The following is a 12,160-nucleotide window of genomic DNA, read 5'->3' as shown; positions in this document are numbered from 1 at the left end:
GGGAGGGTGAAAGTCTCACGGAAGGAGAACATCCAACTGGAGCAGAGGGAAAAGATCCCATAGTTGGGACCCTCCTTCCAGATGATGATGTAGTATCCTCTCGCACTGAGGATACCTCTCCGCGTGGAGAGGGAACTCCAGTTGTTAGGAAGAGACAGATATTAGTAATGGGCTATTTGAAAATTAGAAACATAGATAGCTGGGTTTGTGATGACCAGGAGAACCGCATGGTAACTTGTCTTTCTGGTGCAAAGGTTGCGGATCTAGATAGACTTATGTGTAGTCCTGGGAAGGAGCCAGTGGTCGTGGTACATGTAGGTACCAGTGACATAGGGAAGGATAGGAGAGAGGTCCTGGAAACATGTTTTTTTTAAAGGGAAATCATGCCTCACCAATCTACTAGAATTCTTTGAGGGGGACAACAAGCATGTGGGCAAGGGGGATCCAGTGAATATAGTATACTTAGAGTTTCAGAAAGCCTTTGACAAGATTGAACTAAAGTCTTTTAAGCAAAGTAAGCTGTCATGGGATAAGAGAGAAGGACCTCTTATGGATTGGTAACTGGTAAAAGATAGGAAACAAAGGGTAGGAATAAATGATCAGTTTTCAGAATAGTGGTGTCCCCCAAAGGTCTGTACTGGGCCCAGTCCTATTCAACATATTCATAAATGATCTGGAAAAAGGGGTAAACAGTGAAGTGGCAAAAATTGCAGATGATACAAAACTACTCAAGATAGTTAAGTCCTAGGCAGATTGCAAAGAGCTACAAAAGGATCTCTCAAAACTGGGTGACTGGGCAACAAAATGGCAGATGAAATTCAATGTTGATAAATGGAAAGTAATGCACGTTGGAAAACATAACCCCAATTGTACATATAAAATGATGGGGTCTAAATTAGCTGTTACCACTCAAGAAAGAGATGTTAGAGTCATTGTGGATAGTTTTCTGAAAACATCCACTCAATGTGCAGCAGCAGTCAAAAAAGTGAACAGAATGTTGGGAATCATTAAGAAAGGCATAGATAATAAGACAGAAGATATCATATTGTCTCTATATAAATCCATGGTACGCCCATATCTTGAATACTGCATGCATATGTGGTCACCCCATCTCAAAAAAGGTATATTCGAATTGGAAAAGGTTCAGAAAAGGGCAACAAACATGATTGGGGTATGGAACAGCTGCCATATGAGGACAGATTAATAAGACTGGGAGTTTTCAGCTTGGAAAAGAGATGACTAAAGAGGGATATGATAGAGGTTTATAACATCATGACTGGTGTGGAAAAAGTAAATAAGGAAGGGTTATTTACTCCTTCTCATAACACAAGAAGTAGGGGACAGTGTTTGAAATTAATAAGTGACAGATTTAAAACAAAAGGAAGTATTTTTTCACACAACGCACAGTCAACCTGTGGAACTCCTTGCCAGAGGATGTTATGAAAGCCAAGACTATAACAGGGTTAAAAAAATGAGATAAATTCATGGAGGATAGGCCCATCAATGGCTATTAGCCAGGATGGTCAGGGATGATGTCCCTAACCTCTGTTTGCCAGGAGCTGGGAATGGGTGACAGGGGATGGATCACTTGATGATTGCCTGTTTTGTTCATTCCCTCTGGGGCACCTGGCATTGGCCACTGTCAGAGGACAGGATACTGGGCTAGATGGACCTTTGGTCTGACTCAGTATGGCCTTTCGTATCTTCTTATGTTTTTATAAGGAACTCCATTGGAGTGTCTTGACTGAGATATATCCCCATTAAGGAAAAAAGGGGAGAAGGCACTCTTTTTCTTCCCCTGTTTTGAGAATATCCACTCTCATCCAGGAGATAAGAGGAGAAATATCCCATTTTCCTTCCAAAGCCACTGATGATAAGTGCTCCCAAGCCAAAAGGTGAAGTGAGACACCCCACACCAAGGGGAAATGGCCCTGAAAGCAGGAGCTTCCCAGCAAGTGAAGGACTTCTAAGCAGGGGTAATAAGAGTGCCTTGAGAGAGAAACAGTTGTGGGCAATTGGTGGTGTGTGTCATATGGGATGGAGATAGTAGGTGTGTGGTGGAAGTATATGGAGGTACAGATGGTGGGTGTGTCAATGTGTGAAGGTGAAATGAGTGAGAGTGCTGCTGAACTGATCTAGTGAATGGATTTATGGATGTCTGTGGGTGTTTTAGAGTAACAGCCATGTTAGTCTGTATTCGCAAAAAGAAAAGGAGTACTTGTGGCACCTTAGAGACTAATGCTCAAATAAATTGGTTAGTCTCTAAGGTGCCACAAGTACTCCTTTTCTTTTTGTGGGTGTTTTAGTGAGTGAAAGGTTTGGGTAGGTAGTAGAAAAGGAGGCAGACCTCTCAGAAGGCTCATGGGAGCAGAAACCTTGCAAGATACCTTGCACCTGGTTTCCGACCCAGTCCTTCTCCTGTTCTTAGTCCCCACTCCATTCCTGACTTTTTGCATTTCTGTTTCAATAATCCTATTTTGGCTGGCTCATGTGGCTCTGACCCAATATGGCTGATCAACTTCAACTCTGACCTGATCCTATAGTGGGACACTGGTATGAACTTTTCCTTCTAACTGTGATCCTCTAGACTTGGACCATGTTCTTGAGTCCCCCTCCAACCCAGCCCTGGTCTTGACCTGTGCCCCTGAAGTAGGGTCCTGACAAGAGTACCTCATTTAAAGAGGAATTGGGTAGCAGCAAGTTATTCTCAGATTTGGTAACTTTTGGGGCCCACTGCACGGCTCACCTATTTTCCTACAGTTTTCATCAGGAGAGAAACTGGGAGATGGAATGGAATTGGGTCTATGTTAAAATGGTTTTCAGGAGATTTGTTTTTCTAATGGGTCACTGATATGCTTCCTACTATTGCTTCTGCTTTAAAAGTTTTTGTAATATTCCTGGACAGTTTGATAGATACTCAACTTCATAACAAGGGGAAATGTGTGTGTGTGTGTGTGTGTGTGAGAGAGAGAGAGTTGCAGGCTGTGGCACTGAATCAGGGGAGCTTGAGAGACCAGCTGAGTAAGCACTTAATAACTTGTAAGGACAGTTGCCAAAGAGTTTCTGGAACCTGTTCCCCTTCGTCAGGCTCCGTACAGAGTGTGTACAAAGATGTCCCAGAGAGTGGTGTTGCCATTAGGGTATGGCGGGTGAACACAAAAGGAGAGACTGAAGGACCAAGTAGGAGACGGGAGTTGATGGAGGGTGTTGGTCACAGGCATGCCTGACAGAATGTATGTAAATAAACGTGTGAAGGAGTTGCCTATCTCACAGCTAGAGAAAGAAGAGTGAATAATAATTACAAACTTTGCCAACATTTGCACTAAATAATTGTAAATACTTTGTAAACAATTGGGGGGAGGGATAGCTCAGTGGTTTGAGCATTGGCCTGCTAAACCCAGGATTGTGAGTTCAATCCTTGAGGGGTCCATTTAGGGATCTGGGGCAAAAAAAAATAGGGGACTGTGCCTGCTTTGAGCAGGGGGTTGAACAAGATGATCTCCTGAGGTCCCTTCTAACTCTGATAGTCTATGAGTCTAATGTTTTTTCTCACTTTTTGACCAGATCTGAAGCCAGAGTGGCTAAAATGTTCAGTAACATTCAGTAAGAAAGATTCTGAAGCCAGAAATTGCCTACGTATTTCCTCTTTATATGTCTTCCATTGCCAGTTAAGGTTCCTATCCTTCGTTGAGCACCTTTCAGGTGAACCTTTGTGATTACACTAAGCTCAGTGGAAAACTGTGACCTTAGAATATTCTCTCTCATCTACGGTCTATTATTTTTTATCTTTAGCCAACTGAAAATCCCTTGTTTAGCAGTATCTATATTTTTGCGTCCTGTTAAGTCCAATTCTTATTTGTCTTACATTTGTTTTTGCCATTTAAATGAATTCTAATCAGAATATGAACATAATATGTATTTTATATTACTATATCTGTTCTGGCTTCAGATGTTAAAAAACATTCGTGATTTATAATAATGATGTATAAGGGTTTCTTGAAAGTCTCTTTGATAAATCAGTTTTTTTAATGTGTCCTTACTGGCAGAAAAGTGACCACAGTGAGAATGAATGTTCTTACCTCTGATTTAGAATGATGTTTATTCAAGGTCATTACAATTATTGCTGAGTGGGTGCAAATTAACACAGAGGTCAGTAATTACATTACAAAATGTACATGCTAATCAAACAGAAATGCTTGTGAGGGGAATTTAAAAGAACCTTTAAAAGTAATGTGTGAGATAGAATTTTGAAAGGGCAGACTTAAAATTTGATGGCTGTTTTTATTCAGTCTTTAGCAAACACACACTTTAGCACATACATTATGTATTACTATTTCCCATTGGTTAAAATACATTTTACAGAAGTACAAGTTCATACTTAGCCTAAATGAATAAGAGATGAAATAAATTACCTGTGAAATTTTACTGAAATGGTTTAATTTACATTAACTCTAGGGGGTAAAAAGTAATAGCTCTTCTCTTAGGCCTGATCTCAAGTGAGCCGTGGCACATAGAGATGCTAGTGATGGTAGCAGTGACAAGTACTGTTGGTGCACCAACTACTAGATGCGACTACGTGGGCATCTAAAATGTGGTGGGTTCCTCCCAAGAATGACATGCAAAGGGGTCACAAAAACCATCTCTATTCTCAGATTGGTAGAGATAAATTGAAGAGATGAGATGAGTTAGCTTGAAGGAAGGGTACTTCAAAGAAGTGTCACATTAAATGACTTTAAATGACAGTAAATAGTATCAGGACTTAATTCTAATAATGACTGAATTATCACATTTGAAATTATGGCCTCACCAGGTTCGAACTGCCATGGCCACATATTGTTCCGGAGAAAACATCCTTTGATCATAGGAATCCTTCCCACATAGGAATTATAATTTCCTTATCTGTGCTGCGCAGATGTCTCTCTGCTTTGATCCCTTTCTTTCTGAGACTCTGGACTGGACCTCTCAGCAATTTGATCTCTCTTATGGAGACTGGAACTGTGGATTTGAATCTGCATCAGTCCCTAAGATGACATTTCCTTCCTTGGGCTTGTCTTCACTATTGAATTAACATGAAGTATTGTATTATTGTTCCTGTTAACTTGATCCATGCCTCCAAACAAAATTCCATTATGTGTGTGGAGGTAGTAGTAACATGAGTTGGCATGACCAGGGGTATAGGACAGACCGCAAGTGAATTTCTATTGATAGCTGTTAATTTGACCTGTTGGGTTTGTAGGGTTGTAGATAAGTACTGTAACACAACAGTCTTGGGGCACCAGTTCTCCAGTGTCTCCCATAATCATCCAAGACCTTTGTGGCCCTTTCTTGCCCGTTTCCTAACCATAAGTAAGACTAAGATTTTGTTATGGTTATTTTTAATAAAGGTCACGGACATGTACAGGCAATAAACAAAAATTCATGGAAGCTGTGACCTGTCTGTGACTTTTGCTGCTGTGACTCCATGGTTTCCCCCGCCACCATGGTGGCTGGGAGCTGTGGGTGTTTCCCCTTTGCTTGTGCCAGCTGGAAGCTGCAGGGTGACCCCCTCCACCCACGGAAGCTGGGAGCTACAGGGTGACCATATTTCCCAAAGAGAAAATGGGACACCCCCAGCCATTCACCCGAGGTGCCCCCCTCCCCACCTCTCCTCCTGAGGTTGTTGCTCATTGCTGGAACCCTGAGGAGTCTGTCACCTGTTCTTAGAACCTTGTAGGGTGCCCCCTGTTGCTTGTTGCTGCTATCGCCTGTCACTGGAACCCTACCAGGGCCCAGCTGGCTGACAGCTCCAGAGTCCTGCACCCCTGGGGCTGAAAAAGAGAACGTCACGGAGGTCTCCAGAAGTGACGGAATCTGTGACTTCCATGACCTCCGTGACATAAATGTAACCTTAATCATAAGTCATCTACCACTACAAATAAGCCTTCTTGGTGTTCTGTCCCCCTAGTTTCATGTGGCATCCAGTATTCATGACTGAACTCCTCTCTGGTGAGTTTCCCATCCAAAGTCATCTTAGCTTAGCCTTTGAAGAATGTGCCCTAAGAAGAAGACATGCTGCCAGCTGGCCAGAGGCTGACACCACGACACTGGTGGATTTCTGGAGTGAGACTAACAGGGCCCAGGATGTCAGGAGCAGGAACTGTGATGCAAATCTCTGTGGTGACATTTCTAACAAGCTGGCCATGCTTGGAGTCTAAAGTACAGACCGTCAGTCAGTGCCAGGAGAAAATCAAAACATGGGCTACCTGATGGCCTTTCTTAAAAGTAAACAAATGAAAACCTATATTAAGAGAACATGGAAAAATTATATTGTTTGCACAGTTAAGTATTTCCAAGTCAAAAACTGGGGAAGTCTGAGTATATCACAAAAAGATACATGATGCTAATGTGAGATTACAGAAATGTTTTTTTATATTATACTGCATATTTAAGTAGTAGTATGAGTGTATATCTTAATGTATATGCAGAAGGGTGTAGAATTCAGATTGTATATGCAGGGTTATCTTTGCTTCCTGATAATTGCATGCTTAAGTGTGCAACTGTATCACACTCAACATAGTGTTATATGAGAAACAATTTTCAGCTAACACTTGATACATTATGGCACTTTGTATAAAGCTGAAAGTTTTAGAAAATTCTACCTGTTTTTTCTAAAGTCCTTCTTTGCTCACCTATGCAAGATTTGCCTCAATTAGTTTGATAAATATTAATCTCATTTTGAGTTTTTTCAAAGTGAATGAATGACATGAATATTTAAATACACTATACTATTAAAGTTTGATGGAAAATTCAGGTTTATTTGCAAAGGTCCCCACATCATCAATAATGGGACATTCTAACTTCATCAGTGTCAAGTGTCTTCCCCATTTCTTCTGCTATAAAAAGAGTTTCAGAGTAACAGCCGTCGATATGCATCTGAGGAAGTGAGCTGTAGCTCACGAAAGCTTATGCTCTAATAAATTGGTTAGTCTCTAAGGTGCCACAAGTCCTCCTTTTCTTTTTATAAAAAGAGTGTTGATTATCTTAGACTTTGTATTCAGCTGATATTTTACCCTCAGTTTTTTCATGATGGTTTGAAATAAGAATGATAACAATAGATTCACTTGAGCTGGAACATCATGATTGATGCCATATCAGGGAGAACATGGAATCCCATAATGACTTTAATAGTGCCTATTTCTTTGTTGAATTTCTTTTCATTTTCTTAAAACAACAGGCACATTACTGACTGTGTAACCTTATCCCTTTCCCAGGTCTCCTAAAAACCCTGAACAGAAGATCATTAAACGAGTGATTGCTCTTGAAGGAGACATTGTCAAGTAAGTATTTTGGCCTTAATCTGACTTATTATAGGAACACTGGCTTTTCAGTAAATTTTGAATGAGTATCCTAAATGACAACTTTTTGTATTTTCTTGCTATATATTCTTAACAGGAATGTCAGTGTTGTACATGTCAATCTTTTTGAATGAGATAAGAAATGTTACACAAAGGTAATCTTATGAAGGTGCAAATCCTGCTCACCGTATACAGTATTTGATTCCCCCATTGCAAATTTATGCCAGGCAATTGTAAAGGAATTTTTATACGTGAGCACAGTCTTTCTGGTAGGACTGATAATATTTATAGAGCGGTTGGCAGATATAAAGTTCACACACTGAGTACAGTGGTTCACACAGGTATCCATCGTCATTGCAAGGTTTTTGGGGGAATATACAGCCCCCTTACAGCAAAGCACTGTATCAGGAGGGTTTATAGACAAATTGAGCTCTGAAGAGTCTGTTTCTAGGTTTTGGGATGTCCTGGGAACTAGACTTTTCTAGGACTAAGAGAAATTAAGGCTCAAGCTTATGTGATGCCTAAAAGTGTTTGCATTTTCCACACATTTTTAAACCCTCAGTAATGATAACGCTTTGCTCTTATGCAGCACTTTTCATAAGTAGTTCTCCTAGTGCTTTGCAGAGGAAGTCAGTATCGTCCCTGCTTTGCTCAGAGATCAAAGGCTGTCATGTTCTCACTCTGTTACAACCACTTCTTTTGCATAGAGTTGGCTCTCCTTACCTAGCTGTTTGGCTCCTCTCACTGTTCTGGTTTGCTCCCCCTGCCCCAGCCAAAAGGTTACTCTTCTACTGTGTGCTGCAATTGGACACTTGGAGTTCTACCTCTAGAGTGGCCAACATAGCTGAGACTACTAAGCTGGTTAATCAGCTATTCTTCAGTTCCCTCTTCACTGGTACCTCTTACTGCTGTTGTTGCCTATTCAGCACACCCACCTGTCTTTCCGCCCTGCCCAACAACAAAAATGAAACCAAGGAAAAATAAAAAAATACAATAAAAAAGGGACTCACAAAATCCTGTTACTTATTCTTAAATCTGGTGGGCCTATTGTTTAATATGGCTCTGGGGGAGACTGGCTCTGAACAGGTTTGTCCTCACACCAGTCATGATTTTATAGACCTAAATGGAGAAAGTAAATAGGGAAGTGTTATTTACTCCTTCTCGTAACACAAGAACTAGATGTCACCAAATGAAATTAATAGGCAGCAGGTTTAAAACAAACAAAAAAGTATTTCTTCACACAACACACAGTCAACCTGTGGAACTCTTTGATAGGAGATGTTGTACAAGCCAAGACTATATCACGGTTCAGAAAAAGAATTAAATTAATTCTTGAGGATAGGTCCATCAATGGCTATTGGCCAGGATGGACACAGGTGGTATCCCTAACCTCTGTTTGCTAGAAGCTGGAAATGGGCAACAGGGGATGGCTCACTTGATGATTGCCTGTTCTGTTCATTCCCGCTGAAGCACTTGGCATTGGCCACTGTCAGAAGGCAAGATACTGGGCTAGATGGACCTTTGGTTTGACCCAATATGGCCGTTCATATGTTCTTATTTATTTGAACCTTAAACCCACCTGGCCATTGACACACCCACAAGGGCCACAATGACTCACAACAGATCTATGGATATGGTAACTGTATGCATTTGCAGCTGGACAAATTCTGTGCTGGCATTAATTCTATTAACTTCAGTGAAGTTAATGCCACAGAGAACTTTGTTCAATATATTTAGAATTCCAGAGAGACCCTTAAGTACACTGATAGTTATTTTTGTTATTACTACAGTTAGCTCAGTGTACTGGTCTTCTAAATATATAATAGATAATAAATGGTAAATTTCCAAAGGGTTGAAGCCCAACACTCCTTTGTATAGACAGTTATTGACAGAAATCTAAGTATTTGAACGTCTGTCTTCTTGAGAAGTGCAACGGGGCACAGACTCACCCCATGGCAGCTTCTTGCTGGCTGTCTGGGAATTAGCTCTTTTTACCAGCTCCAGAGCACCCAATACCGGTGTTTTGCCATTGCTGGCCCCCGTGTCCCTCCCAAACCCCAGTGCCCTTTTACCTGGGGTGCTGCCCCTCCAGGCAATATCCCACAGATCTGGGTCTCCCCTCCCCAGGGAACCCCCCACCATCTATCCCCACCTTGCCTTAGCCTATGGGCTAGTGCCAGTCACCATCTAGCCCTCTTTCACTGGGGCCAACTGCAGTCTATATAAGCCAGTCATCAGAGGCAAGGGGGGTTTGGACCTGCTGCCTCCGCCTACCCTTGGGCTGCCCTGTTGCAACCCCAGTACCCTGTCTTGGGCCATCTGCCAGGCTTGCAGCCTGGGGTTTTTCCAGCCTGGAGCCTCCCAGCCCTGCTTCGCCTCAGGTACCCTGGTACACTCCCCAGCAGCCAGGCCCATCTCCCTCCACAGCTAGAGGAGACTCTGTGTGCTCCTGGCCCACTGCCCTCTTATAAGGGCCAGCTGGGCCCTGATTAAGCCAGCTGTGGCCTGATTGGGGCATGGCCCCCAGCTGAGGCTGCTCCTCCCAATCAGCCCCACCTTTCATTCTCTGCCACAGCCCTCTCCCTGGGCTGTTTTAAGCCTTTTAAGGCAGGAGTGGGTGACCACCCCACTACAATTAGCACCGGGTTTTCTAATAAGATCCCACTACAATTAGCATGCATAATGTGGTTACTCCTTCTGGCACCAGCATTGCCCCTCTGCAAAGTATTCACAGATGCATGAGGACTTGCAGATTGGCTTGTCATTGGAGGAGAAATCTAGACTGCCAGCCCAAAACCATTGTCTAGTTCCTAGGGAACAACTTGCTTCAAGAATTGATTCTACTTTGAGACCAATGTGGACCGCAAACCCTGATGCTGCTCATACAGCTGACTCTCCAGGGACCATTGCTTACACTCAAAGCTTGCATAACAAAAAGTAACAAAATTAACAACAACATAGTATGTCTTCCCAAGTCTGAACATTTGCTTACATGCCAAAACCCTATAATACTTGGAAGGCTATGTGAAACAACAGCACTGAGTGACGCCTTCTATAGCAATCTGTCTTCACACAATAGCTTCTTTCTGTGCCATTTGGCAATATATTTGCCAAAATGTTGTAGTTAAAAAGGGGACGATTAACAACCAGTTTAGTGGTTCCTCATTCATTTCCATAGGAATGTTGTTGAAAATGGATAGCAAAATAAATCAATCCCAAATTATCCTACTTATTATTTTATAATATTAACATTTTACAATGGGTTCTTGAGTAGATGGATCGGGGGGGGGAGGGGGGAGAGGTTCAAAAACATCTAAGGTAATTAGTCATCCAGTTCCCAGAGATACTTTTGAAAAATCCCACCCATGATGATAAATATACACAAACCTCAAATGCCTTCCAATATTGAATGTTTCTTGAACTATTTTGGTTAATTTCTGGTTAGAAGCATCCTCAGAAAAATACTTACATTTTATAACTTACCTATACACATTTTGTACCATTGGAACAGATCTTTGAAAAATTTACAACTTTTCTCCTTTAACTGTTGAGAGTAGAAATACATACAGAATATAAATACAGGTTTATATAAGTGTGACAATTTTTCCCTAAAATTTGAGTTCTTTTATTGATTATTTTCAGTTATGGTATTAAAAGGAGATATGTGACTAAAACATGGAAACAAACAGGAAGTCACAGTAAATTTGGTAACCTAAGATAGGTGAAAAAAACACAATCAGACATTTTCCTTTCCAGTTGATGAATCTGAAGACAAGTATTTTTCAGAAGCAACATGAAGTTAGTATTGTATCAACCCAATATACTATGATTATGTATCCATTAATATGTTGTATCAAATTATCTGGCCAGTATGAAATTATATTATGAGTTAAACTAAACATAGATTGGAATATGCACAAAATATATTCATGAGAACTAAATTCATCCTCTGCTTAGTTCATTGAATAATTGCAATGAAAATGTTTGGAAGTCTCGAGCACTTCAGTAGCAGAAAAATTACCCTACTGTACCTAGAAAGAATTTTGCTGCTCTTCAGGTTTATCTGTACTTTGAACTATGTTTTAAAGCAGTTTATAGGAGTTATGGTAGAGGTACTGTCCACAGTTGTTTAGAAAACTTGCTTTTGAAAATTAATTGGTCATACACTCTTTTGGTAGGGACAAAACTTGTTATTGTCCTAGAGGTCGAGTGTGCAAGCTGCTCCACTCCTAATTCCAGGGTTTGGATACAGATGGTTTGTGCCCAGATGCCACACTGGTACTTTCATTATTTCCCACACCTGTCACTTCACTGATTAATCAGAGCTGCTCCATGTGCTGAAGGACAGCTGTTCCCTCAACACATGGAACAACCCAGTGCTCCCTCTCCTTTTCTTCTGGAAATCATGGGACTGGAATTGTGCCAGCAAAGAGTAGGCTGCGTAATGGCAGCTCCTGCCTTCTCCACTCCTCACTCAGCCTGGGGGGTGGATATCCCCAGGCCTTAGGGTGCATGTGCATATCAGTTGTGAAGAGAACTGTGTGAGGTGTACCAATTGTTGAGGGGGTCTTTGGGCAGTAAGTCAATTGTGGGATGTGGGGGAGGAGGCTGTGTTTGTATTAATTGTGTGTGGTAGGGTGATATCAGTTGAGGAGGTTTGTGTGTGTGTGTGTGTGTGTGTATTGATTGTGGCTGGAGGTCTTTGTGAGGGTGTGTGTGTGGATTTATGTGGAGCTTTGGGTATGTGGAGGGTCTGTAGTGTGTGTGCAGTCTGTCAAACACGAGCAGTTTTGTAACAGGTATGTGTGAGTGTGTGTGTCGTTCTG

General features: G+C 41.6%; 1 protein-coding gene across 5 annotated transcripts in view; it reads left to right on the top strand.

Moving 5' to 3' along the window:
* Nucleotides 1–12,160, top strand: part of IMMP2L (inner mitochondrial membrane peptidase subunit 2) — an 846,530-nt gene that overhangs the window by 592,154 nt on the left and 242,216 nt on the right. For all 5 annotated transcript variants that reach the window (XR_013635208.1, XM_078851137.1, XM_078851138.1 and 2 more), the window contains one exon: nucleotides 7,251–7,316. Coding sequence is in view for 4 of the 5 variants with exons in the window: in XM_078851137.1 (XP_078707263.1) it covers nucleotides 7,251–7,316 (66 nt within the window). In the remaining variant the exon portion in view is untranslated. Of the gene's footprint in view, nucleotides 1–7,250; nucleotides 7,317–12,160 lie in introns of those variants that run through there.

The sequence above is a fragment of the Lepidochelys kempii genome, chromosome 1, assembly GCF_965140285.1.
Source record: "Lepidochelys kempii isolate rLepKem1 chromosome 1, rLepKem1.hap1, whole genome shotgun sequence".
Classification (NCBI taxonomy): Eukaryota; Metazoa; Chordata; order Testudines; family Cheloniidae; genus Lepidochelys; species Lepidochelys kempii.
Note: the sequence above shows the minus strand (reverse complement) of the source record. Positions and strands in the feature narration are given on the sequence as shown.